Raw genomic sequence first — 26,116 nt, 5'->3', positions numbered from 1 at the left:
AAGCAGGGTACAGGACCTACTCGGTACCTCACACGAGTTTGGAATGTGTGTGTGGCACTGTGTGTGGGAAACTGTGTGGGAAGCTGTGGAAAAGGCGCCCGAAAACGAAGCGAACTTGAAGGTGGGCGACCGGTGGACGCCGACCAGCAGCAGGGACTTCAATAATAGCGTGCGTTGATTGGTGGGCCGAGTGTCGTCATCATCGATCCCCGTGTTTTCGTATCACGTGATTGAGATCCTACATGAAGCCCACACGTGATGCTGACAACTTTTGATAGAGCGTGCGCACCTCGCGACCTGGCGACCTGGCTACCTGCTACCGAGAACCCCCGAGCACCCCCGAGTACATCCCATGAACTCGGCCCTGAGAGAATTGGTCCATGCCAGGCATTGAACCCCATCGTGTTCTTTCTTTTCTCCACAGCCGCACAGTCTATCAATTCCACGCTAGATAGCGAGATAGGTACCTCTAGCCGGAAAGTATACCCACAGCGAGGCGAGATAGACCGCTTGAAAGCATATCAAACCGACTACCGAATGCAGGAGAACGCCCGCCATACCGTTGTTTCCGTTCGTTCCACAAAGTGTCTTGCCGAAAACCATACCCAATACGTCCGTCCACAACTGCTGGAGACATAACCTTGAAACGCCACGCTATTTCGCCGAACTGGTCCTGCGGCACACATGTCCCCATCCTGCATTCGTTCTAGGCCCCCTAAGACCTTTATATTTTAACAACATCCGACCCATGAATTTTGCTTCACAGACATCACAGGCATCGGAAAGTTACAAATGAAGCAACGCTGTCGTGAATTCCGAATCCATCATCAGTCCACGTTCCATACGACGGCGTGGCGTGGCGTGGCTACCCCGTATCCGACTCGGTCGAGTCTCCCATCTCCTCGTCAAAAATAATCTTTCGCATCAGACCCTTATTGAAGAGGTTGAGAATGTAGTGACGTGCCTGCAGCCGGTAATGATGGCTCTCCAAGATGACCAGCGTCTTCCGAAACATCTCCGTGTCGCCGAAGTGGCTGGGTTGTCTCGTTTTCAGCGTGTGAAGGTCTCCCGCAGCCTTCTTGTACATGACTGAGTTGCCCATCTCGACAATGGATTTGAGAATCTTGGCCCTAACCGGGTTTTCGTCCGTCGTGGCAGCCTTGTACTTGGCGTCGTTCTCGGCGGATGGTGATTGCGGCACCGTGGCAGAACCAACCGATTTCTGTATTGTCAGCAGCATACTCTAGAATCCCGGGCAAAAACTTACCAGACACAAGACCTCCAAATTACGAGGCAGACAGAGACCAAGCGAGCGTCCTCGGGGATCCACCGTGGTGTCCCACCCATTTTCGGCGAGCAACTCGAAACCATGAAGAGTCCGTGATATCAAGCCCAGAACAAAACATGCGGTACCGCGCATCGACAGTACCTGGGCGCCTTCTGCAATTCTGACGATAGTGGTAACCACATCTGCCTCTTCCAGAAACGGTGCACCAAGGTCCATCGAACCAATGTTGCCAACTGCCCACATGCACCCTTTTACCTTGATCAGTGTCTCTGGATCTTCTTCGTCAAGGTGGAAATCCCGGATCGTGGATGAGAACTCGTAGAAGTGTCCAGACTGCTTCAGCAGTCGGCAACCTTCGTGTGTCCGGGCCAGTTCTCGGTAGAAGTGGGGAGGTGCAATTCCAACCTCGTGCAGATCGACGGTCGCATCTTCGTGGAAATGTACCTTATTGGTACTGCCGTCCATGTATGCTCGAAGAATTGAAGCCTCCACTAAAGCCACATATGCATCATTTCGCCCGAGGAACCAGTCGTCCATTTCCTGTGTGATATAGTCAAGCCCGCTGAGATATCGGTAGCCGACAGAGGTCGAGAGAAAACGTAATAGAAGAGGAGCGCCAATCTCGCCGAGATGATCCAGTGATGGCCTGCATTTGACCACGTACTCCAAATGGCTTCTTTGATTGCAGGCCTCTTCGAGGATTTTGACGGCTACCTCGCCGACTTCGACGTCTGGGTCGTATAGTTGCGTAAGAACCAGTCGAAGAGCCCAATGCGAGCTTGAGCGATCTTGTAGCCCTGATGAATACTGAACGCGACCTACCGCATAACGTCGAAGCAGTTTGGTCGCGAAGAGCCGGATGTCTTTGACGCCAGAGGTCAGTGCTTTCGACAGGATAACCCGAAGATGCGTGTCCAGTGTGTAGTCCATATTGCCAAGAAGTGCCCGGATCAAGTCGTCTCGATCTTTGAGTTCAACAAGGTGGTAGAAAATGTCCATCATGTGCCACTGTTCCATTAGACGCATGCCCTCCGCAGAATGGCTCAGGGCACCAAGCATAGCAAAATAGCCCCCACTGAGTGTCTCGGCCATGTTGTGCCGTTCGAACAATGGGTTGGATGAAGTGATGCCGCTATGCGGATCGACCTGGGCGAGGCATTCACCGATTTGCCGCAACAATTTGTTCTCGGCGAGGTATTGTACGCCTAGCGAGGTTTGGGTCAGTGTCCGCATCAAAGCACAGCCAGTGCGAATATATCGCTGGTTTGGTCTTGTGTTTCTAATTGTCGAGAACCGGTATTTGAACGGTCGGAAGAACCCTACCAGCCTCTTCATGAATTTCGGGGACCTGATGGCTTCCTCAAGTCTCTTTGGATTGGTCAACGGCCCTTCGACCAAGCCTTGAATCAGTTCCCATTTCCATTTGATGTATTGCGAATGACCCGTGACCTGGCTATCGGCCATGGCCTGTCGGAACTGATCTCCGTCCATCATGGCGGTAAACTTCGTTCTCTCAACAGTCTGGGGGCCGACAGCTAGTTCGTCGACCTGTTCGATTCTTCCGAATGTGGAAGCTGAGGCCCTGTTAAGTGCTCGGTTGATGCTTTCGATCTGGTAGATCATACTCATATTTAGAGCGGTCTTTTCGGAGTCATAGTCAAAGCCGCTGGGCACCAGATCCCCAAGTACCTGGATGCTTGAACTGATGCTCTCGGGTAGGGAATGATGTGCGAGTTTCAGAACCTCAGTCAGCAAAAGAGTCGCCTTTCTTTTCAGTGCTAGGTCTTCTTCGATTTTGATCAGATCCACCAGGGCAGGAATCAAGCCAGCTTTCACTAGTGCCGCCAGCACGAATGCCGAGAAGTGATACGTCAGGTCAAACCTCCCCTCTGCATTATATTCTGCTAGTTGTCTCTGGGACGGTTGCTCCACCTGCGAAGTGTTGACTCTCCCGTAGGTTGTCAACCTACGGCCAGCCAGAAATGATGTAGACCAGGAAGGGGGCTTGATGCGGAGGATGTCGAAAAAGAGCTCCAACACAATATCTCGGGATTGCGTTATGGGATAGACCAGCGAATCAATTAGAGATCGAAGGGGAGAAGCGCCATTCATCGACAGAAGGAGGAAGCCGGGCCAAGTCTTGAGCATTGCTGCAATGGCCTGGGCGCATGTCTTCAACTTCTCCTCGTTGCCGCTCAGCAACAAGGGATCCGTGAATGGAGCGAACATTGCCTCAAACTCTCGGCCAGTGTGCAAGAACTTGCGTTGCTGTGGATGGTCCAGGATGTGAAGAAAGCTTGCGACTAGGCCCTCGGGCGCAGGGAAAGAGCCATCTGCAAGCGCCTCCGTGAGAGTGCTCATGCCGTTTGCTACGACGACCAGTTCGGTATGTTTCATAAGGAGCTCGGCCAACGTCACCAAGCAGATATCTCTCAGTCGGTCCTCATATGTTTCAGCAACTGCTACCAGACTCCGCACAACGGCACGCGAAATCTCGTAAACGCCGTCTTTGACGTCCAAAAAAGCACGCACAAATTTGATTGCTTGCTCGCGTTCCAGCACAGCGTTGGCCTTCTTGACCAGAGAGAGAATGACCAATTCGTCCGTATGGAGTGTCCGGATGGTCTGCAGCGATTTCCGATCGGCGATAGCGTGTCGAGTCAATCTGTAACCTGCCGCCACAACATCAGAGCTTTCGCTGAGCAGCATCATCTGGACTCTCTCGCTGAAGACTTTCCAGGCTAGGTCATACTTCAGGCCAGGATTGCGCTTCAAAAGGTCGACCAGAGTATTTGCGCGTTCGATGTAATAGTCCGGTGGCATTCCGTCCGCCTCGAGCTGTTGAAGCGTCTCTGTTAGCACGACCGTGGGTGATTCGCTGTCAATCGACTCGGTGAGGTCAGGGGCTTGATCTTGTCCCAGCGGAGGAGACTTCAGGGGGCTACCTCGAAAATAACTGGTAAGCCGGTTGTTTGGAGGGGTGGTCGGAGTCTGAGAACGCATGATCTCCTGGTCAAGTTCTTGCTTCAGTTCGGCCAGTTTCCTGTTGGAAGAGCCCAACTCCATCTCGACCTTCTGCCGCTGTTCCTTGGTCTGTTTGTTGTTCTTGCTCAGCAACGCTTCGAGCATGTTCTCCGTGCCCAGCTTTATTTTCATCTCCTTTGCAATTTTATCACGAACCGCAGCTTGTCGCTGCTCCGAGGTAGTAAGAGCGTCTGCATCCTTGTATTGCGGTTGCAGGCGGGCAAAGGTGACGCCTGCCACTTCCGTCTGCGGAGTAGTCCTTCCCGAATGGGTGGTGTTTTTCATATCCGTGCTAAAACTTCCTGGAGGGTTGGCAGGAGTGAAAGCGGGCATGAAAGCCTTCTGGCCATACTGGGCGCTTCCGCCGGATAGCGAGCGGCCATCTTTCATGAAGGGTCGCTGAGAGGTGGAGAAGTCATCACTTTTCCGCGATCCATGGCGGATATTGAAGCGGCCTTGAGTGGGTGTCACCGAGTAGCCCGAAGCTTGGTCTGACGAGGCCGACGAGGCCATCGAGCCATGGAGGGAATCAACCCTCTACTAGGCGGTTGGGTGATTTGTACCGGCGCAGGAGACACCCATAGGTATGTTTGCTCGGTTTAGCCGGAACACGATGAGGGGGCGTCGGGGATTCGAAGGATATCGATTTCAAGGAGGGATGGGTCTAGCTGTGGCCCGAATTCTGGTTGGATTGTTCATGGGACTTTTGTAAGTGGTATGTGTTTGATGAAGTTGCGCAGCACTGGCGTCTGAGCGGCGTGGCACGGGATGGGAACGCAGTTGCGAGAATTTGGCTGCAAGAAAGACACAACGAGTCTGTCAAGCGATATCGTGTTGATATTCGATACACAAAAGAGCGAAATTCAGTTCAGTTTGTCGACAGTTGACATGTAGCGAGTCGCGGGATGCACAGTACCTCGTCGTCGTTGGGGTCTAGGTTCAACCCGCAAGGTCACAACGTGATCGGATTTCCAAGACTTGCACCTCGTAATCAGCGAGCGTCTCTTCCCCAAAACTTGACCCCGCAATGCTGCTTGGACGCGCCAGGGGTGCTTTACTTGTCCAGGCGAGTACCTGCCCGCTAGGGGACCTAAGTTCCGGTTAAGCTAGGTCCTTAGGTACCTAGGTACCTAGGTATGGTCACGACTCGATGCTGAACCCCTCTACCCGTCTCGCCGTTCATCCAGCGAGCCTCACCAGCCTCATGAAAACAGTCGAGCACTCGCTACCCAGGTACCTAGGAAGGTATAGACCACTTGGGCATGCAGACAGAACATCTGGACACAACAACACCGTCTCCACGAATTTCCTCCCTCTCTGCGACAACCTGGCCCCTCTTCAAGCCCTCTGGGCGTCCCCTGGTTGCTCAGGCAGAAAACATATCACTGCTCGGACACCTCCAAACTGACATCATGTCGGCTTCTACCTAAACGGTTGCCAAATCCTGCATTCGCCCAGCCACCTAACTAGCCAGTAGCGCACCGCAATAGATATGGCGTCTTCGGATCTCCAGAAAGCAAAACGCATCGACATTCACAAGCAGATCTATCAGGTGAGCTCGTCATCCCTATCCAGACACTAGCCACCGATAAAGCATTTCCTGCTGCCATTTGGTGGGTGCGCTTGTCGGCGAGCTCCGTCTTCTACGAGTTCGTACAACAGCCCAATCCCGACGCTGAGGACACCAATCGCCTATGCTCAATGAATCTAGGATCAGCAGTTTTACAAGATCTTTGCTCATCGCTGGTGTCGCCGTGCGTGCAATTGGTGATCCTGGTCGTGGAATTTTACTCTGTTTTGTGTGCCTCCCCGATAAGACGTGTGTCGAAGCGCTGATATAAAGCACCTCCGTTCCCTTCTCCTCCTCCCCTCGTACATGTACCGTTGAAGTATCAGCAGCGTAAACAAGCTAGGTTAGCAGCTTCCAAATCCCAGATCTACCACGTCGACGATTCCAATACACCTATTCTCAAGATGGCCAAACTCACCGCAGCTCGCTATGGCAAAGACAACATTCGCCTGTACAAGGTGGAGAGGGACGAAGCCACCAAGACGCACACCGTTTACGAGATGACCGTCTGCGTTTTGCTGGAAGGAGAGATTGATGTATCGTCAGTGATCTTGCCTCACTCCCAACCACATGTTCCATTCTGACATAGTCCTAGATACACCAAAGCTGACAACAGTGTCGTCGTTGCAACCGACTCGATGAAGAACACCACGTACATCATGGCAAAGCAGAATCCAGTTCACCCTCCCGAACTCTTTGCGTCTATTCTCGGCACCCACTTCGTCAACACCTACAAGCACATTCACACTGCTCACATTACCATCGTCCAACACAGATGGACCCGCATGACCATTGACGGAAAGCCCCATCCTCACTCCTTTTTCCGTGACGGGAATGAGAAGAGACTGGTACAGGCGGACATCATTGAGGGCAAGGGCATTGAGATCAAGTCGGGCATCTCCGATCTGTTGGTGCTCAAGAGCACTGGCTCCGAGTTCCATCACTTTGTCCGCGACGATTTCACCACCCTCCCCGAGGTCTGGGATCGGATCCTGAGCACATCGGTCGACGCCAACTGGCAATGGTCGACATTTTCTGGCCTGGATGCAGTAAAGAAGAACGTTGCTAAGTTCGACGAGACCTGGGCCAAGGCTCGAGAGGTCACTTTCCGCCTGTTCGCCCTCGAGGAGAGCCCAAGTGTGCAAAACACCATGTACAAGATGTGCGAACAGATCCTGGCTGCTCAGCCATTGGTTCAAGCAGTCGACTATTCGCTCCCAAACAAGCACTATTTCGAGATCGATCTGAGCTGGCATCACGGCCTGAAGAATACCGGAAAGGATGCCGAAGTCTACGCGCCCCAGTCAGATCCCAATGGGCTCATCAAGTGCACTGTGACCCGGGACGACGCTGCGCTGTCCTCGAAGCTGTAGACCAAACTTGCTAGAGCATTTTTCGGCGATGGAGTTTGGAGTTAGGACCATGGGACAGGTATCGCCGGATAAACAATAAATAGTTTGTACATATATACCCACAATGATACACGTATCCATTGGCGTCCTGAAAACCCCTGTCATGCTCTCCTGAAGACACCTAAAAAGTGTAAATTACATTTTCTTTTCAGGAGCTCATTTTCGTCTCCTTGCTCGCTTCGATGGCTTGCATGACGGGCCCGGGCGCATCGCCTGTAAACGGCTTCCCTGCAAACCTCACAATATTGGCCTTGTACGGATGGCTGGTGCCCTCAAAAACTTTCAATCTTGCGAGTCGCTTATCCCTCAATCTGTTCTTGGGCAACATCCCCCTTACAGCCTTCTTCAAGACCTCTCCACCACCCCACTTCTCGATCATCCTCTCCATGCTCATCTGTTTTAACGAACCGGGGCGTGTGTTGTGAGTGTAATATTGCTTTTGCTGGCGTTTCTTGCCGGTAACGTGAATGTCGTGGCAGCCGCAAGCAACCACGTAGTCGCCGCAGTCGGTGGATGGATCGTAAATGGGCTTATGCTTACCCATCAGGAAGACGGCGATGGAGGAGGCTATCCGACCGAGGGAGCGAGAATCTGAGCCTACATCGATATATTGCCATGTGCGGGAGTAGGCAAGACGGGTCTAACATCACAACACAGAGGTTAGGATGAGACCCATGGCATGCAATGGTACGGAGAAAAGATTGATCAGGAATACGCACCTTGCCTAATGTTTGCGACATGGCGGATTTAACGCTATCTTGACATGGGGAAGTGGAAGTGGTCTCGTAGAGGTTGTTGAGAATTCCTGCAACGGTGCCAGGGAGTTTTGGGAATACTGAAGTTGATGGTAATGTCGTCCACAGTCCGGAGTTGCAGAAATGAGTCCGCATTGAGCTTCGAGCATGGAAAGCTGCACTAGCACCATAGTAGGCTTAGTGCCATAATTCTTGGCGCATGCCCGCACTTTCCCTGCGAAAATCAACCTGCGACGACCGTAACGAACATTTCACAATCGAGCAATCTACCATAACTGTATCAGCTCTGTGCAATCGCCGCCAGTCCTCAAGATGTCGGCCCCTCAGAGTGTACAGTGCTTCGGCAAAAAGAAGACGGCCACGGCTGTCGCCCATTGCAAGGTCAGAAAATTCCGATGCACGACTACAATTTTGAGATGCAGAACTGACGGGTCATTTGGGATATACAGAAAGGCAAGGGCCTCATTAAAGTCAACGGCCGACCTCTCTCTCTCGTTCAACCGGAAATCCTGCGCTACAAGGTATGACTCTAGTCTCTGGCCTCCTACACTCGCTTCCCAGTCACACCGAAACCGTCGAGGAGAAATCAGGAATGCACACAGTGGCTCATATTGTTTGTTTCAACTCACAGGTCTACGAGCCGCTCCTGATTGTCGGCCTCGACAAATTCGCCGATGTCGACATCCGCGTTCGTGTCACCGGCGGTGGTCACACCTCCCAGATCTACGCTATCCGCCAGGCTATCTCGAAATCAATCGTCGCTTACTACCAGAAGTTCGTCGACGAGTACACGAAAAACCAATTGAAGCAAGCCCTCGTGCAATACGACCGTACACTACTGGTGGCCGATAACAGACGGTGTGAACCGAAGAAGTTTGGTGGTCCAGGTGCAAGAGCGCGGTACCAAAAGTCATATCGTTAAGTGGAGGAAAGTTCTGGCTTTGGGAGACTTTGCTCGAAGCGACCGTGGTGGTGGCGGTTGTACCATGCGATACTTGCGGTTGTGCTGCTCACTGATTCGTGAAAGAAAATTGCCGCCGCTTGGTGGGGAGAAAGAATGGTGCGAATGTGGAAGGCATTGAACCTGTCCCGACATACATAGGAAAGGAGCGTCTTATGGCTGGTCAAGTTGGTGAGATTTGATTCCGCCTGTTACGGGTCACTCATCAGGGCGCAAAGGCTTGTGGTCGGGAAGTGCAGCCAAAGTGCAAACCAAGAAATAAAATTTCTCGTTCAAAGGATCTGACGTTGCTATGAAATGTTTGCTTTGGGGGTCGATTCCATGTTGGCCTCCTTTTCATCCTGTTCTGGCATCAAGTCTCGACAATCACTGGCGCATACTCACCGGTTTCTTCATCTTCGTCAACCCCGTGCATTGTGACCTCGACCCGCTCGCCGTCTTCCAGCTCCAACATGCCTCTTCTCAAGATGTCCCTCTCGCTCTGCCATCCATACTTTTCTTCAAACAGCCTCTGCAAGGCATCCACTTCTTTTCTGAGAGACTCCTTTTTTCCTTTATTCTCCGCGTCGTCGTCTACCAGGGTCCTGAACCGAGCCCACAGCGTCCTCAGCCAGGCACTGCCCGACTCGTCCCTCAGCTCGAAAAGGCCGCCTTCGACGTCGTCCACGTGCTTGATTTGGAGATGCAGCACCTTCACCACCTGCACGAAATATCCCTCCACTTCGTCCAGCGCGGTGCGGCAGGTGAGGAACACGCTGAGCAGCCGCTTCCACTGCTCGAGACAGCTGTAGTTTGCAAGCGTGAGGACCATCAGGAAGCAGAATTGCAGCTCGCCGAGCACCTCGCGCGCACCGGCGGCTTTGTCTCTATTGGGTGAGCGAGCGGCTTGCTCGATCAATTGGCCCAGGTACCAGCTGCGGTCTCGTGCCCTGTCGGTCCTGACACGCCCGATGTCCCCGCCGGCCCAGGTCTGCTTCAGATTGATCGGGAGCAGGTCCAGGGGCAGTTGATGGAGGGCGTTCGAGGCCTCGAGGTGCGAGAGGCCCGGGATGGTCTCGGTGTCAATGGGTGCGGAGGAGATGGAGGAGATGATCCAGTCGTCCGGAGAGAGGATGCGCGTCAGAAGCGAAGGAGAGATATGCGCCGTCAGGGAGGGCCAGTCTGTGCTCTCTGCGCGACTGTCCTCCTCATTGTCGCCTGCTGCTGAGCGTGACGTACCGTCGCTCTCCTTCGACCCGTCTCGTAGAGATAGTTCCGACGTCGCATTCTGCAGCGCGGCGTAGTCGACTAGTCCGCGCCCGTTATTTGAGACCACCCCGGCGATCGCATTTCGTGCTGTCTGATCATTCTGCTGTTCCACTACCTGGAGGGTTTCTCCGTCACTGTTCCATCTCAAGACCTGGATTGGACTGGCGGAAGTCAGGTTCAGCCATCGCCCATGTCGGATTGACAGAGAGGCGTCGGTGCCGGTGTACAGAAAATGAATGCCAAAAGGAATTGTGGCGATGCCTTGAAAGTGAGGGGAGGAGTTGAATGACACTAGGTCCAAGCCGACGAAAGTCTTGGGTGGGAGGGACAGTATGATCAACGTCGAAGAATTTTGGGAATCCATAACTATTTCATTGACTAGTTGGTTTCGAGGCTGTGAGTAAACAAAACGAAAAGACTACGAGAGAAGGAAGTCTATACAAATTTGGAAAGTTCCGATGGAGTTCCAAGTCTTTTGATTGATTGATTTCATCATGCGTACGGTTTTCTCGTTGCAATCATCTGACCGCTGAGAAGTAGCAGCTTTGAAGACCAGGCACAAGAGCCGTTCTTCGCGTATTTGAGTCCATCCTACCCTTCCTCCCATCCAGCAGCTTTTGGTGGTAGTTACCTCAGCGGGCAAGCTACTGGAAGCAGTAGAAGCAAATACCATACACCAGCACCCGGGGTATACGCTCAGAGACGACGACCGCGACGACCACCCTTGCGTCTTGTGCTATCGGATGGTGTGGGCGTCACATCCTCGATTCTTCCAATCCTCATGCCCGAGCGAGCCAATGCACGAAGAGCCGATTGAGCACCAGGACCTGGGGTCTTTGTGCCATTTCCACCGGTGGCCCGGATCTTGATATGCAGAGCGGTGATGCCGAGTTCTTTGCAGCGTTGAGCAACGTCTTGTGCCGCCAACATGGCAGCGTAGGGAGAGGACTCGTCACGGTCGGCCTTGACCTTCATGCCTCCTGTGACACGGCAAATGGTTTCGCGGCCACTGGAATCACCCAGAATGTTAGCCTTCTTGAACCATCTGCGCTTCCCCGTTGCAATGCATTGTTTGATTGTGGGTTTTATTTTCAAAATTTTTCACTTACGAGAGATCGGTAACGTGAACGAAGGTATCGTTGAAGGAAGCGAAGATACGGGCGACACCGAAGACAAGTTCACCTGCGCGCAAACAATTAGCACAATATTCCCATGCACAAGCTGGCTCATTTCACTCACCTTCTCGAACCTGGGGGCCCAGAGAGATGTTCTCGGTGGCGGCGCGCTCGACCTTCTTCTTGGGAGGCATTTTGAACCTGTTGTCGTGGACTTTGGGAGTGGACTGGCAAAGGGAAAGGAAGGAATATTTTCGATGATTTTGGGATTTCGAAGGGGGAATCCGCTTGGTGCGTGGGAGCGGGACCGGGGCGTCCTCCGGCGAGCTGCCCACTAGTCCGAATTAGTAACCTTATCTTGGCATCAAAAGAAGGCGACTTGGGTCGCGTGACTGCTGCAGCGTGAGTGCCATGCAGTGGTCAACCTGTGCCAAGAGTCAAGTCCATATGTAGATTAGTGGCTTGGCAAGTTGAGAAAACTTCCAGGTTGTGAGTCCTTCGAGTCTCATCTTCAATACGAGTTTTCAGTTCAACAGCTCGTGTTCTATGCTGTCACCCAGCTGCGTGCCTCACGTCAGATTGATACATCGATCATCCTGTCGATGGCCGGCTATGGTGATTTTTCTACTAATTCCCTAGTGTGTCCTCAAGCAGAGATAGCTTGACATTGAGAGGTCAACAACATCCGATTTGTCCCTGTCGTCCTTACCCTGAGCCATGGAGGGCATCGCGGTTGGAATCATTGGTATGGGTGACATGGGCCGCTTGTACGCAAGAAGGTTCAGTCAAGCTGGATGGAGGTACGAAATTGCAGTGCGTGCTCTTTGAAAAGAAAGCATTCTTTGAATGTCTGTTGCTAAGGTATGTTGACTTGTTTCCTCCTCTCTCTATCATCGAAGGATGACTCTGAGTGCATTTGGCTCGAGCATGGTCGGCGTGATATTGCTTTCATCATTCTGATGTTGCATCTTATCCCACCGGCTGTCACTGATGTAAAACCCTCGCTACCTTACTTTTTTCTTGTCTGATGGTTATGTTATCCAATGCTACTATCCACATCAACGTCCACATAAGGCCCCTAGCTGACCTTTTCGTTTGATAGATATGAACACTTGCTATTGTCCGCCGCCACAATGATAGAACTGATTGTTAGTCATGCAGAGTCAACGCTTGCGATCGACCAGACAAGTTCCAAGCTCTACACCATGAGTACGAGAATGAGGTTTGTGTCGTCAGCAGAGTTGATGAACATGATTGACCAAGATTAGAGAGGAATAAATATCTTGCCTAATGGTCATCTTGTTTCCCGAGCAAGCGACTGGATCATATACAGTGTGGAGGCCGAGCTCATTGACAAGATTGTTGCTGAGTATGGTCCGTCCACCAAAGTCGGCGCCATTGTCGGTGGGCAGACCTCCTGCAAAGCCCCTGAGCTGGCTGCCTTTGACAAGTATCTGCCCGCCGACGTTGAGATTGTTTCTTGCCATTCCCTGCATGGCCCCGCTGTAGACCCAACAGGCCAGCCGCTCGTCGTCATCCAACACCGAGCGTCTAAGAAAAGTGTCGATCTCTGTGTCCGAATCCTCTCTTGCCTGAATTCCAAATTTGTCTTCTTGTCAGGGGAAAAGCATGACCGTATCACCGCAGACACGCAGGCAGTCACGCATGCGGCGTTTTTGAGCATGGGAACGGCATGGGCGGCGAACAAACAGTTTCCGTGGGAAATCGATCGATACATTGGTGGAATCGAGAATGTGAAGATTAACATCACACTGCGCATCTATGCCAACAAGTGGCATGTCTATGCCGGACTGGCCATTCTCAACCCGGCGGCGAAAGAGCAGATTCGACAGTATGCCGAGTCAGTGACGGAACTTTTCAAGCTCATGCTCGGTGGCCATCGAGAAGAGCTGTCCCGCCGGATCAAGACGGCTGGCGCGGCAGTCTTTTCCAAGGATGCTGTTGACCAGGATTTGTTGCTTGGGGACGATGTGTTGGACAAGTTCTCGCTCTCAAGAAGGCCCAAAGAGAGAATGCCGAACAATCACCTCAGCTTGTTGGGCATTGTCGATTGCTGGTGGAAACTCGGCATCGTCCCATACGACCATATGATTTGCTCCACGCCTGTGAGTATGTTCCTTGGCCTCGTTTTGTTACTATTTCTGACAACCCAACTCCTAGCTCTTCCGAATATGGCTGGGCGTCACCGAGTATCTCTTTCGCAATGAGACATTGCTGGATGAAGTCATTAACACGGCAATCGAAGATGACACTTTTCGTTCCGACGACCTTGAGTTCACTTTTGCGGCAAGGGTAAGATTGTCCAATATTGCATCCTCTATGTTCTCTATATGCATGTCGTCCAGGATATGCACCCTGCGGTTGGGCGTACTCATATTTCAAATCCTCTCTCCGCACTTGATCGGATCTGGAAGCTGGCAAAATTCTCATGAACCAGATCATTGGCTGACGATAGTGCACTTGGGGGTAGGCATGGTCGGAATGCGTCTCGTTCGGTGCGTTTGAAGCATATCGAAGCCGATTCGAGTATATCCAGCAGTACTTTGCTCCAAGATTTCCCGACGCTGTTCGACTGGGGAACGAGATGATCCAAGAGATCATGGTCAAGACCAAAAACTGACTCGTGGGTGAATGGTGCCGACGGCGAATGAGAGAGTGGTGTGGGGATTGTTGAGGCAGTTGGGATCATCAAACTCACATTGCTTGATCCAGTGAAACTCCTGCAATATAAGGCCAACAATGACGCCGATACTCGAAGGCGAATGATATGCTGTTGTCCGGGAAAGGGCCGGCAAAGGAATGGTGATCCGGAAGGACCAAGCCTTGGCTCGGTCAAAGGGGAAAATACTTTCGCTCAACGGCCATGCTAATCGAGCAAAAAAGACCCAATCCTTGATGCCAAAAATAATGGACTTGACATTCAGACGCGGGTTGAAAGAGGGGGTATATCCTCCTTAGCCGGCCACACACGCTGCATGTATTGCATTAGCTTCTCAGATCTTTTCAACAGCGATTGGTTGAGGAGGAATCTTCAAAGCTCCAGAAGAGTTCAGACCATTGCTGCACTGATATCGTCGTCCTGAATAGAACAGACCTCTTCGTGCATCTTGATAGCATCAGCGAGCGAGATGGCGATGTGATTTGCGGACTGTGAATCACCAGCCATGGCTGTATCACGATCGTTGGGAGTATGAGCATCGAGACTGGACAGCCGCCACGGACCGTACGATCCCGAAGACAATGGGGGAGGTGGATGGACAGTTGCCACACATAAATCCTTTCCTGACCTCATAACTGTTTGTAGCTGCCGTATGTAGGAATTGGGCCTTATTGCGCATCTCTACGCTGCGCCTCTTGCTTTGTCCCAATGCACGACCATGACAGACTGGCAACATTTAGCCGGCGCAAGACTTGGACATGTGAAGGTAGGTGTACGAGGTAGAGTCGTCGATCAGGCTCGATGGGCTGACGGGTAATATGATGCAATATCTCGTGTCGCGTCAGTGCTCACCCAACGACTCTCCGTACCCAGGACGGAATCTTCCAGCCCAGATTCATTTCATGTGTTTTTGCCAGATGCTCCTCCATCACAAATATATCACTACTCGGTACTGGGCCCAGCCAATCGGTCTCTATCAGATTGCCATTGTTCAAGGGCCGGCATTGTGGAGGAGGCGGAAGCCAAGCCTTGCACTAGCCCGATAGACGGAGGGCTAGCCCCGGTCAATGCGGCCCTATGATCATATCCGGTTAGACGAGTGGGTCACTGATCCCCCTTCCCGACCGAGTCCGTCCCTCTACCCCTGTTGGATAATTTCTATTTATTGCCCTGTCATCCCAGCCTTGTGCGCTTGCCTCCCCGGAGTCACTCCGTGCAGGCCTCTGGGGTCGTGTTTGTGAGCGCATCCCGCCTCCCGCCTCCCTGGTCCACATTGAGGTGATGCAAGTACCGCATTTGGGCTTATCGACAGCCAATTCTTCTGCATGGAAAAGATAACTCTGTTGCGAGGCGCGCCACGTAATAACCATGGGCGGGCCGAATAGAGGCATCCTTTCAAACAGGGGCTGGCGTTTCGGGCAAGTGTTGTGGCTCTCCTGAAGCCCCTTGGCAAGCCACTTGACACGCAATCCAGCCGTCCACTATCTGACGTGCAATCTGCCCAAGGTTTTGAACATGCCTCAGACTCCCTGAACACGAGAAATAGATTAAAAAGCCCCCCTCCACCTCCCGTCGCGCGATTCATCCCCAAGAATTTGCAAACAACGCGTCGAAAGGAGAGGGAGGAAAGGCTTATAACTCCCTTGACCCCACGATATACTTCCTAACAAGCATTGACAAGTTCGTATTGCTCTTCGTCACCAAATCTTCAATCGATTTCAGATATTATCGCCCTTGTTCTGAGCACCATGGTGCAGAAGAGTGTCTTGGCTACGGCCGCCTTAGGTACGCCTTTTTTGTGTCCCCCATATTTCAAACGGTCCACATTACTGACCCCTGTGTGCAGTGGCTGGCTCGGCAGCACAGTTTGCACAGTTTGCTTCCAATGACTACGCATTAGCTGTCAATGTGCCCTCAGACACGGCATCATCCGGGAGCGGCTCACTATTTTGGCAAATCAGTGCCCCTAGTGGCACGCAATGGGTCGCTTTTGGCCAGGGCTCTGCCATGGCGGGGGCCAATATGATGGTGGTGTATGCGGCCGACAGCAACAACGTGACCGTGTCGCCCAGACTGGGCACCGGCCACGTTCAACCAAAGTTTAACTCGGACGCCTCGATCTCGGTGCTAGAAGGAAGCGGTATTGCATCAGACGGCTCGCTCGTTGCCAACATCCGCTGTGACAGTTGCCTCAGCTGGAGTGGTGGAAGCATGAGCCCCACCGATTCCTCCAGCAGTTGGATCTTTGCCTTCAAAACGGGAGACGCTCTTGACTCGACAGACACATCTGCCACCATCACGCAGCACGACACCGAGGGTACATTCAGCTTGGACCTGACTCAAGGTACTGGCGGCAGCTCATCGAACCCATTCGTGGCAGCTTCGAGTGGTTCGTCCTCGTCCTCGTCCTCGTCCTCCTCCGCAGCCTCGTCCTCCGCAGCCTCGTCCTCCGCAGCCTCGTCAGCAACGCCATCTGCCTCTGGTTCTCAAACCACGAGTGCATCGCCTGCCACCACAACGGAGTCGGGCACAGCCACCGCCAGCACCGTGGTCACTCCGACTGGAGGGGTGTCAAATCCTATTGTGAGCTCCAACCCGTCCTCGTCGAGCGGAACAGTGGTCAGCGACGACTCTGACGACAACATCCGGACCGCCCACGCCGTTATTATGCCCCTGGTCTTTGTGGTCATGTTCCCCTTGGCGGCTTTGACGCTTTACCTCCCCTACAGCAACAAAGTCCGACACATCCATGCCCCGTTGCAAGTCCTCAGCTTGATCTTGATGATTGTCGGTCTGGGTCTGGGCGTCCAACTCGGCAAACAGGTCGACAACCTGGACGGCTACCATATGGTCATTGGATACATCCTCGTCGCATGGATGGGTGTCTTCCAGCCTACCCTCGGTCTCCTTCAGCACATCCATTTCCGCAGGTACGGCACCCGGAGTGCTTACGGCCAAACCCACCGTTGGCTCGGCCGCGCAATGATCATGCTCGGTGTCATCAACGGTGGATTGGGATTCAAGACTGCGGGAAACATTGGCAGCGACGACGTCCCCACCTACTCTGTCGCCGTCTATAGCGTCTTCGCCGTCGTCGTCTTCATCATCTACCTCGTCGTGCTCTTCTTCCCACGAGACTCGCAGAGCCCGCAGTCGAGCCTCTCAGGGGAAAAGCCTCGGCCGAGAATCGACGGTTACGAGATGCATGGTCGCTCTTCCGATGGCGCTCGACCGCTCCGTGGTTGATTCCCATTAAAGATTCCACCACAAATTTCAACTGGAAAGAAAAGTCCATATTGGATGTATTTATTCTTACGATGTCCTTAAGAACGCGTCGCCAACGAGCGCGAAGCGAAACGACTTGGAGTACAAGATTTGGGTTCATCGGATGGATTGGGCGGGTTGGGCTCACGATTGAAATGCAACGGAAATGTGTACGACCTCTTCCTACAAAGGCAAATGGCGCAGGAGTCACAAGGGGGAGTTAGACGGGTTTTCCCCTGGGCAGGGTTCGGGGAAGTCCCCCGGAATTCTACAGCTACGAATGAAGCAATAGAACGATGTAGTCAGTTGGCTAGTACGGCATGTTCAACGATAAGAACAAGGCAACCCCGCAGCAGAGGTTAGCTGACCAATGCCACTTTCGAAGAAGGAGGAATTGTCTGTGTTTCGCCAAAATGATAACAGTGTTTCCCCTGAGACATATCAATCTCCAAGATGGAAGGTCAATCACAACTGCAACTGTCCAGGTGAGACAATTGTTAAAGCTTTGAAGACCCCTGCAGTGTCGCGTGCCGTTTCAGAACCGAACAGGGCAAGTCGATTCCAGATCTACAGTGGAAAGTAGCGATGCCCATCTCTCTAACTTACAACCACCCGAGCCAGTCAACCTTAGGTTGATGGAAAAGGCACCCTTTTACACCTTGGTTCCCGCCAAAGCCAATGAATAGAAGCGGCTGTCACGCTCGCCTGTGTTCCAAGGTGACCCTGTGACGCTATCGTGCAGGGGCGGTTCAAGCTCCTCCACGCATTTGTGCGAAACCCCGCAAGTTTCCCCCTGGCATTTTGCGGGCAGTCTCCGTAAATGTGGCTCGCTAACGCATGGGCAACCCTCTGGTGGCGAGCAGATCATCGACATCTGTAGCATGGCATCGGCGTTCCCAACGCACCAACAATCCCCCATCCTAAAAGCCTGCCATGGCTCTGTCCCCAGATCATCGTCTACTGGACGAGAGCCGCATTTAACTTTTCTTTTCTCGCAAGCTTCTGAGCGTTGGATTAACGGGCGCGAACAGCAATGACGTCGCAGGATATCCGTGCCTCGAGTGACCGTCGAACGGGGAGAATGATTAACTCATATATGACCTGTGCTCGATGGCGGCGCGACTGGCGTCGCTTAAGCGTCTGCCTTGCAACAAGTCTTTGACTTCAGTTCTCAAGCATCGACTGAAGTAAAAGGATGGGTTTCCTAAATCCTAAGCAGCCGTACTTTGGCCTCAAGGGAGGATGGTTGACCTTCTGGATCTCCGTTGCTTGCGCAACAGACATGACGCTGTGAGTTATCGGCGTATGTGCAAGTCTCTCTCTATTGTTTCTGACACGCTCCCTTGCAGGTTTGGCTACGATCAGGGTGTCTTTGGCGGCGTCGTGGTTACACAGGACTTTCTCCAAGTTCATAACCTGGCCGGGCCCGCGAAGACATCGCTTTTGGGTACCGTCACGGCGATTTATGACGTTGGATGCTTCTTCGGGGCCATCATCGCTGTCTGGCTGGGCGAAAAGCTAGGCCGAAGGAGGTCAGTTCTGGTCGGGTCAACTATCATGAGCGCTGGAGCTATTCTGCAGATTTGCTCCTACAGCACAGCTCAAATGATAGTTGGACGCATCATTGCCGGTATTGGCAATGGGATCAACACGGCCACCGCACCAGTCTGGCAGACCGAAACATCAGCAATCAAATGGCGAGGCAAGCTGGTCGTTATTGAGCTCATCTTGAACATTGCTGGTTTCTCGTTGTCGAACTGGGTCACCTATGGCTTTTCTTTTGTCGGGGGCGCAGTTGCCTGGCGATTGCCTCTTGCCTTCCAGTTTCTCTTCATCGTTATTCTCTTCGCAACCGTGCCTTGGCTGCCAGAATCACCAAGGTAAAGACACCTCCCTATCCGCTCCACCCCATCGACTGACAATGTATCAGATGGCTCATCGCACATGACTACGAAGACGAGGCGTTCAAAATCTTAGCAGACCTTGAGAATAAACCGGAAGACGATCCCTTCATCCTGGCGCAGCACAAAGAAATCGTCTACACGGTCCAGTACGAGCGCGAGAATGCCGTGAGATGGGTTGACCTTCTCCGTGGCCGAACTGGCAACCAGGCTGGAACCAAGACTATTCGACGTCTGATTCTCGGTGCAGGAACACAGGCTTTTCAGCAATTATCGGGCATAAATGTCACCTCATATTATCTCCCTACGGTGCTCATCAAGTCTGTTGGGCTGGACGAGAAAATGGCGAGGTTGCTGGCAGCCTGCAACAGTGTCTCCTATCTTCTATTCTCGTTGATTGGAATTCCAAATGTCGAAAGATGGGGCCGAAGAAACATGATGATTTTCGCCGCAGCTGGCCAATCTTTCTGCTACCTCATCATCACTGTTCTGATTCGGTATAATGAAAAGCCCGGGTTTGCTCATGCCCACGAAGTGGCATCTGCCTCGGTGGCATTCTTCTTCCTCTACTATGTGTTCTTCGGGATCGGAATGCAGGGTGTGCCTTGGTGTGAGTCAGCTTAAGCGCTTGTGTCTAAGGATGCGATGCTAACCTGTTCCCTCAAGTGTATCCAACGGAAATCAACTCGCTGCCCATGCGTACAAAGGGCGCAGCCCTCGGGACTGCGACGAACTGGATCTTCAATTTCATGGTGGTGGAAATCACGCCGGTATGTATCGGGCTACCTATCTAGGGGAGGACAACTGCTCATCGTTGATACAGATTGGCATCCAGAACCTCCAATGGAAATTCTACATTATTTGGACAATTCTCAACGCATCGTTTGTTCCATTAATATATTTGTTCTATCCCGAGACGGCAGATAGATCTCTGGAAGATATAGATGACTACTACCGGACCAATCCGCCTCTGCTGGTCTTCAGAGACAAAGACGTCACCTCAAGCAAGCGACCGGAAAAATACAAGATCAAGGAAGAGGAGGAAATTAGAAGAGCCTCATCGGCGGATCCCACGGCCTTCCGACGAGGAAGCCGTCTCAGTTACTCCAGGGCGAGACAAGCCCAACTGGCTGCCGCAGGGCAACTTCAGCAGGAGGAAGAATATGAAGGAAGGACTGAGCATGGAGACTATGAGCAGGAGAAGGTCTATCACAAGGAGGATGTGTGATCTGACGCAGGCGAGAAAGGAATCTTCGACTGGTGATTGCCTGTGATAAGCATGAAATCCGACCTTGTATTACTACGATTCAAGACTCAAGAAACAGAGCCGTGGGCAGCGAGCAAGTTGGTTGATGACATACTGTGTGCCCAAAAGGCTTGATACTAGTCTAAGGCTTGAACCCTGTATTTTTATGTATGACGGGTTGCTCCAGGAAAGGACGCCCAAGCTCAGTCTGAGATCCTAAAAAGGCTCACTGTACTATGCCATCATCTCTGCCGTTGACGTCCCACGATCGCTTTGAACTCCATTTCTGGGACGAGGCTGTCCAGCAAGGCTCCATTTGCAAGGCTCAAGCAATGCCATGATCGGATAATTATTTTTGCGGCTCATCCACGTTTTGCCGCTCACGACGGACATTTCGAATCTCAACGTTTTCATTGCCTCACGAACATTTCGCCCCATCCCCCGCCCCAGCAGCATCTCTCTCTGGGTGCGGAGGCATATGACTGATCCAATGGAGTTAAAATTGACGGATATCGGCAGCTCAAGTACGTGGCCGGCTATTTGCGATCTTTCAATGACGATCATTGCCCTCTCGAAGTTCCTCGACGACATTGAGCCGACGAGAGCTCTCAAGCCCATTACGGCAGGTCCAAAGGGACAGAAGGGCAGCATGCCGGTGGCCATGACGATGCAACACAGCTCCATGTCTCCGAGGTCGCACGCCTGAAAGCTCATGCCGAATATCTGTGTTGAGCCCTGCAAGGAAATCAAGGCAGTCGACAGGTCACCATGAACACGATTTAGCCTAAAGTCGCCCATTGTGAAAATCGTACCCCGGATTTTCCACACGGCGGTCGATCGAATGGGGCTGGGGATATGCTGGAGCTATATTAATCAGAGGATGCTCAAGCTTTCGGAAGCTCTGATGGTTGCATACCAAGAAGCACGGCAGTCTGAGATTCTAATTGTTACTGCCCGCGCCAGCAGCCATCATGGGGATGCGAACTCTCTGCCGTCCGGTTCTTCTGCTCATTATTGCACACCTGATCGCAACATGCAATGCCTTGCCCAAACGACAAGCTCTTGTCACTACACCAAGCATTCCAAATGGCCACTGGATTGACACCTGGGCGGCAATGCCACAGCTGACCGAGTACACAAACTTGCCTCCACCTCCATATGTAAGGAAGCCAAGCCATCCTCCTAGAGCTGTGTCAGAAGAAGCCCAATCAATCACAAATTCGAACTGTACAAACTAAAAAATCATGTGCCGCATCCAGAATACCACGTCGGGGCCGATTTTCTACAACAGCACGATCCGCCAGACCATGCACATGTCCACTGGCGCATCGCAGATCCGGATCCGGATCTCCAATGCCTTTGGGCTTACCGACCTGCCCATAACGGCTATGACGGTCGCTCTCCCCTTCAACGGGTCGTCCGGGGTCAGTGCGATCCAACCTTCGACACTGCAAAAGGTGACGTTCAGCGGTGGCGAGTCGTCCATCATCATTCCCGACGGCGCCCTCGCGGTCTCCGATCCCCTGGATTTCCCGGTCCAGCCGCTCTCGACCATCACGGTGACCATGTATCTCGCTACGGGCCAGAACGGGACATTCATCACGAGCCACCCGGGAAGTAGGGCGACGTCGTGGTTTACGCTGGGCAACCAGGTGGGCGCGACGAATCTGACTGGGCCGTTTTTGAACAGCACGCAGCATTGGTAGGTGTTGTGCCATCACCACTTCTGTCCTTCAGGCTCCCTCCATCTCCATCAAGTCCCAGAGAGATCACATTGAACTCAACTGTGAAATACAGGTACTTCTTGTCTTCGGTCGAGGCGTGGTCGCCCTCCAACTACCGCACGTGGGCGATCATAGGGGACAGCATCACGGACGGCAGAGGGAGCGACACGGACAAGAATGACAGGTGTGTACTGTCCAACTATCCCAAAAACCCCCCTTCCCACCTCTACCAACTTTCCTGTGTTTCCCTACCGAAAGCATTTTAACCTGTTTGGTTCCCCCCCCTCTTTTTCCTCCCCTAAATCTTAACCAATGGGCAAACCAACGCACAACAGATGGCCCGACCTCGTCTACGCGCGGATGCAATCGAGCAACTCGTCGCTCCTGACGTCCATCTCGATGATCAACCAGGCCGCGGGGGGCAACCGGATCCTCGAGGACGGGCTGGGGCCGAGCGCCCTCTCCCGGATCGAGCGCGACGTGCTCTCGCACAACGGGGTGCGCTACGCCATGATCTGGGAAGGGGTCAACGACATCGGCGACGCGGACGCGACGACCGCCAACCAGACCGAGACATACGACCGACTGATCTCGGCGTACCGGCAGATCTCGACGCGGATCCACGCCTTCGGCATCCCGCTGTTCGCCGCCACCATCACGCCCTTCTCGGCCCCGAACGACAACACCACTCTACAGCCCTACACGAGCCCCCTGCGCGAGCAGACCCGCCAGAAGGTCAACGCCTTCATCCGCGGCGCCGTGGGCTCCATCTTCGACGCCGTCTTCGACTTCGACGCCCTCCTGAGGAACCAGTCCGTCCCCAGCCAGCTGACCGGCGCCCTGCAGTCCGGCGACTACCTGCACCCCAACGACGCCGGCTACCAGATCCTGGCCAATAGTTTCGACCTGTCCGTCTTCCAGAAGTTCGACGCCGGCGTCGCTGGCTTTGTCTAGCTTGCTACCTGCCTCGCTGCTTCAGGCCGGCTGAGCTACATACTTGGGCTGGCCAGCGGGCTAACTAGCAAAGCTCGCCTCACAGGCAGGCCCATACTTGCATGGAAAGAAATGCTAAATGGGGATAATTTGGGGAAAAGTTGAGAAATTGAAACTGATGTCTCCTCGGCATCGAGGGTAAAGAGTACATAGTCATCTAGGTAATACTCTAATGATCAAACTGATGTATCGCCCAGTTTATAAGCCTGAAGGAAGAGCTCAGACTGAAAAGGGTGGTAATTGGTCGTAGAAATATGAATGTATGGAGAATACCTCGTTAATGAGACTTGTTAGGATCGAGGATAGCGCGCAGCGCCTCTCCAGGTCTCGACCTATACAGAGTCACGATAGAAATACACAGCCACGCGAACTCTCCATCTCGCGTACTGCCATATTCCTACATATCCACTCCTCTTCCCTCCATTGCATCTCGGCGGCGAGCTTCCACCTCTTGTTCTCCCCTGCCACGTTGCCTTTCCCTGTGCGATCTCCCTTGGTGGTCCGACAGCAGAAGTCCGCTGTGCATCAGTCTCATTTGGCTCCGTGTCGCTGATACATGAACTGAACTGGACTGATCCTGGCACTTATGTGCCTCCGTCCCAGATTTCACTTCCTCGCTTCTCAATCTGTTGGCTTCCCCCCATTCCGATAAGCCCACAGACGGCTGAGCTCCTTGATCCGTCTTATCCCTGCGGCTGGTCTGCCATCAGTGGTGGGTCTGCCATAAGCAAGAAATCTGCCATCAGCGGGGCGTCCGCCGAGGCGTCGTCCAGCAGCCTGCACAGTATCCCAGTTCTCGAAAACAATCATGTCGGCCTCGGCGTCCATGAAGGCGTTGCCATCTCGCACGCGTCCCCGCGAGAGGTCTCTGGTATCGATGCCCTCCATCTCAAAGAAGTTGTCCAGGTAATGCTGATTCAGCTGGTGGCCGGAGCCGACCCGCTTGAAAAGACGACCGAAGAACAGGTTCGTCTCTTCCTCTTGGAGATTTATCCTTTCGATTGGCGTCTTGGGAGAGAGTAACGACCTCGAAGATGCCGCGACTACCTTCTCCCGAGTGTCCACCTTTGGAGGATTAGCTCGTGTAATGCTTCCGTTGTCCAATGCTCTGGGCGTGTCTGGGTATGCTTTCCTAGAGCTAGGAGCCAAGGGTGTGTTATGGGGTACCAATGCTGGCGGCAATGGCTGATCAGGGCGAAAATGTAAGATACCGAATCTCGAGACATAATCGCCCTCATTGGCGTAGTGCTCGATATGTGGCACGATTCTCTGTTCCGTCATGCCGTCTCCATTTGCATTGGACGAGGCCGCTCCCGATGATATGACAGGCGCATTCCAGTGGTTCGCGGCATTGCCGAATGTATACACCTCCAGCTTGCCAAGCTGGTCTGCTGGTACTGTATCATAGAGCCAGTCAAGCACCAAGCCACCTTCGATAGCACCTTGGCTATGGAGGATCAAGACCACTTTGTGAATATTGTCGTCCGCGAGAATATCAATTAGCGCTGCATATGCAGTCCGAATATCCAGGGTGGCGTAGTTCAGGTCGCGTTGAATGATACATTCGAGAACATCAAAGATAATACCGCGGCTAGAAATTGCAAACACTGTCAGCCGAAACATGGAGATCGACTGGCTTTCGGATCTCATGCCCGTAGCCAGAAGTAGTGAGCAACTTACGTCTGATTATGGATCCCGAAGACAGGCCGTCTAAAAGTCATGGCGAGTCGGTCGAGATTTGCCTGCAACCAATGACGCCTGGGAGACAGTTAATTATGCAGATCGAATGGTAGGCTGGAGATCCTGCTCTGTTCTGGGAGAAGACACGTTGAGGAGATTTGACATACCCTACAGCCACACCGTTGATGAATACCCATTTCTCGTGGTCGTGCGCTGGCCTGCCCCGAACGCAAGCCGGATTTGACTCGAACAGCCCTCGGTGTCTTGGACCGTTCAACAGAACCGAAAACCATTGATTGCCCATGACGAACCCGACAATGTACAAGAGATAGAAAGATGGTAAGCCAATGAATGCCAACGGCACCAAAGACCCTAGAAAGATTGTTTGAGCGATGATGAGAACGACATGCAAGAGCCCCGCCCACAGATTGGGCCCAGTGAACGCCAACTCGTCCAGAGACCCCGACCTCGTTGGAAACAACGGTAAGACGATACTTGGTAGACCGGCGGTAATGGGCCATGTGAATGTGATTTCGGCAAAGAGCATCAAGTCATTGACCATGAGAAGAAGAGGATTGGCGGTGTAAGGGATTGGCTTTGATGCCGGTGTCGCCATTGCTGCTGTCGCCATCGTGTTGTAGAAGACAGGAGGGGGAGAAAGATGAGGCTGCTCGTTTTCGAGGGAGTCAGAAGGCGATGGTGACCTATTTCAGACCCGGCGGCCTGATACGCCTGAGAAGGTAGGCTGACCGTAAGTCCAGTGTTTGCACATGCAAATGACTCAATCCCAGGGCATCAGTTTCTGACTTTCACATGTCAAGCAATGTGAAGAGGGCTGTGAAGGTCCGTGTTACACGACAGCAAGAGCTCTGGCAGAATTTCAGCTTCTGTGCAAGCGAGAGTGTGGCGCTGCTGGATACGAGGCTGGGCGACCGAAAACGCTCTTGTCAGGCAGCCAGCGCAACATGCTCGTTGAACTATCAAATGTAAGATCCGTATCGTGGGAATTCCAAGTGTGCTTTCTCCAAGCGGCTTGAGCGGTCACTTATCTCCAGCAGAGGACTACCTTTCGATATTTAGTACGAGGTACATGCGAGGATGATGAAACGAAACGGGCAGCAAGAGGTCCTGTAGAGAGACGCTAGTCCCGATTGGGTTGGGAAGCGTGTATATAACGTCAGCAGGCGAGAACGCCTGATGGCCCCCAGATGCTTCTGCTCCTGAAATATACTTGGCCAAGACTCTAGATTTGCAA

The 26,116-nt window shown here is 52.8% G+C and overlaps 11 protein-coding genes across 11 annotated transcripts; 6 read left to right on the top strand and 5 right to left on the bottom strand.

Annotated features, from left to right (window-relative positions):
- Window positions 1-865: 865 nt before the first annotated feature.
- Z520_03492 (uncharacterized protein) lies at window positions 866-4,825 on the bottom strand (the record flags this gene model as incomplete). The annotated part of the gene is made up of 2 exons (XM_016774002.1): window positions 866-1,222; window positions 1,268-4,825. The coding sequence occupies 2 exons, from the start codon at window positions 4,823-4,825 to the stop codon at window positions 866-868; spliced, it is 3,915 nt and encodes a 1,304-aa protein (XP_016634948.1).
- A 1,461-nt stretch (window positions 4,826-6,286) lies between these two features.
- Z520_03491 (uricase) lies at window positions 6,287-7,255 on the top strand (the record flags this gene model as incomplete). The annotated part of the gene is made up of 2 exons (XM_016774001.1): window positions 6,287-6,423; window positions 6,478-7,255. 2 exons carry the CDS (start codon window positions 6,287-6,289, stop codon window positions 7,253-7,255), a joined length of 915 nt encoding a protein of 304 aa, XP_016634947.1.
- A 187-nt stretch (window positions 7,256-7,442) lies between these two features.
- On the bottom strand, window positions 7,443-8,034 carry Z520_03490 (uncharacterized protein; the record flags this gene model as incomplete). Its single annotated transcript, XM_016774000.1, has 2 exons — window positions 7,443-7,934; window positions 8,014-8,034. 2 exons carry the CDS (start codon window positions 8,032-8,034, stop codon window positions 7,443-7,445), a joined length of 513 nt encoding a protein of 170 aa, XP_016634946.1.
- Window positions 8,035-8,361: 327 nt separating this feature from the next.
- Z520_03489 (40S ribosomal protein S16) lies at window positions 8,362-8,971 on the top strand (the record flags this gene model as incomplete). The annotated part of the gene is made up of 3 exons (XM_016773999.1): window positions 8,362-8,430; window positions 8,499-8,570; window positions 8,681-8,971. 3 exons carry the CDS (start codon window positions 8,362-8,364, stop codon window positions 8,969-8,971), a joined length of 432 nt encoding a protein of 143 aa, XP_016634945.1.
- A 391-nt stretch (window positions 8,972-9,362) lies between these two features.
- Z520_03488 (uncharacterized protein) lies at window positions 9,363-10,622 on the bottom strand (the record flags this gene model as incomplete). Its single annotated transcript, XM_016773998.1, has 1 exon — window positions 9,363-10,622. The coding sequence occupies one exon, from the start codon at window positions 10,620-10,622 to the stop codon at window positions 9,363-9,365; it is 1,260 nt and encodes a 419-aa protein (XP_016634944.1).
- Window positions 10,623-10,954: 332 nt separating this feature from the next.
- Z520_03487 (40S ribosomal protein S14) lies at window positions 10,955-11,567 on the bottom strand (the record flags this gene model as incomplete). The annotated part of the gene is made up of 3 exons (XM_016773997.1): window positions 10,955-11,267; window positions 11,368-11,440; window positions 11,498-11,567. 3 exons carry the CDS (start codon window positions 11,565-11,567, stop codon window positions 10,955-10,957), a joined length of 456 nt encoding a protein of 151 aa, XP_016634943.1.
- Window positions 11,568-12,090: 523 nt separating this feature from the next.
- Window positions 12,091-14,014, top strand: Z520_03486 (uncharacterized protein; the record flags this gene model as incomplete). The annotated part of the gene is made up of 5 exons (XM_016773996.1): window positions 12,091-12,140; window positions 12,535-12,595; window positions 12,642-13,499; window positions 13,555-13,686; window positions 13,865-14,014. 5 exons carry the CDS (start codon window positions 12,091-12,093, stop codon window positions 14,012-14,014), a joined length of 1,251 nt encoding a protein of 416 aa, XP_016634942.1.
- A 1,787-nt stretch (window positions 14,015-15,801) lies between these two features.
- On the top strand, window positions 15,802-17,299 carry Z520_03485 (uncharacterized protein; the record flags this gene model as incomplete). The annotated part of the gene is made up of 2 exons (XM_016773995.1): window positions 15,802-15,838; window positions 15,900-17,299. 2 exons carry the CDS (start codon window positions 15,802-15,804, stop codon window positions 17,297-17,299), a joined length of 1,437 nt encoding a protein of 478 aa, XP_016634941.1.
- A 1,213-nt stretch (window positions 17,300-18,512) lies between these two features.
- Window positions 18,513-20,446, top strand: Z520_03484 (uncharacterized protein; the record flags this gene model as incomplete). Its single annotated transcript, XM_016773994.1, has 5 exons — window positions 18,513-18,607; window positions 18,667-19,197; window positions 19,248-19,828; window positions 19,885-19,988; window positions 20,042-20,446. 5 exons carry the CDS (start codon window positions 18,513-18,515, stop codon window positions 20,444-20,446), a joined length of 1,716 nt encoding a protein of 571 aa, XP_016634940.1.
- A 989-nt stretch (window positions 20,447-21,435) lies between these two features.
- Window positions 21,436-23,142, top strand: Z520_03483 (uncharacterized protein; the record flags this gene model as incomplete). The annotated part of the gene is made up of 4 exons (XM_016773993.1): window positions 21,436-21,624; window positions 21,724-22,166; window positions 22,262-22,372; window positions 22,524-23,142. The coding sequence occupies 4 exons, from the start codon at window positions 21,436-21,438 to the stop codon at window positions 23,140-23,142; spliced, it is 1,362 nt and encodes a 453-aa protein (XP_016634939.1).
- Window positions 23,143-23,802: 660 nt separating this feature from the next.
- Z520_03482 (uncharacterized protein) lies at window positions 23,803-25,492 on the bottom strand (the record flags this gene model as incomplete). The annotated part of the gene is made up of 3 exons (XM_016773992.1): window positions 23,803-24,772; window positions 24,862-24,939; window positions 25,029-25,492. The coding sequence occupies 3 exons, from the start codon at window positions 25,490-25,492 to the stop codon at window positions 23,803-23,805; spliced, it is 1,512 nt and encodes a 503-aa protein (XP_016634938.1).
- Between the last annotated feature and the right edge of the window lie 624 nt (window positions 25,493-26,116).

This window comes from Fonsecaea multimorphosa (genome assembly GCF_000836435.1).
Source record: "Fonsecaea multimorphosa CBS 102226 unplaced genomic scaffold supercont1.5, whole genome shotgun sequence".
In the NCBI taxonomy this organism is placed as follows: Eukaryota; Fungi; Ascomycota; class Eurotiomycetes; order Chaetothyriales; family Herpotrichiellaceae; genus Fonsecaea; species Fonsecaea multimorphosa.
The sequence above is the reverse complement of the archived record's forward strand: the minus strand, read 5'-3'. Positions and strand labels throughout refer to the sequence as shown.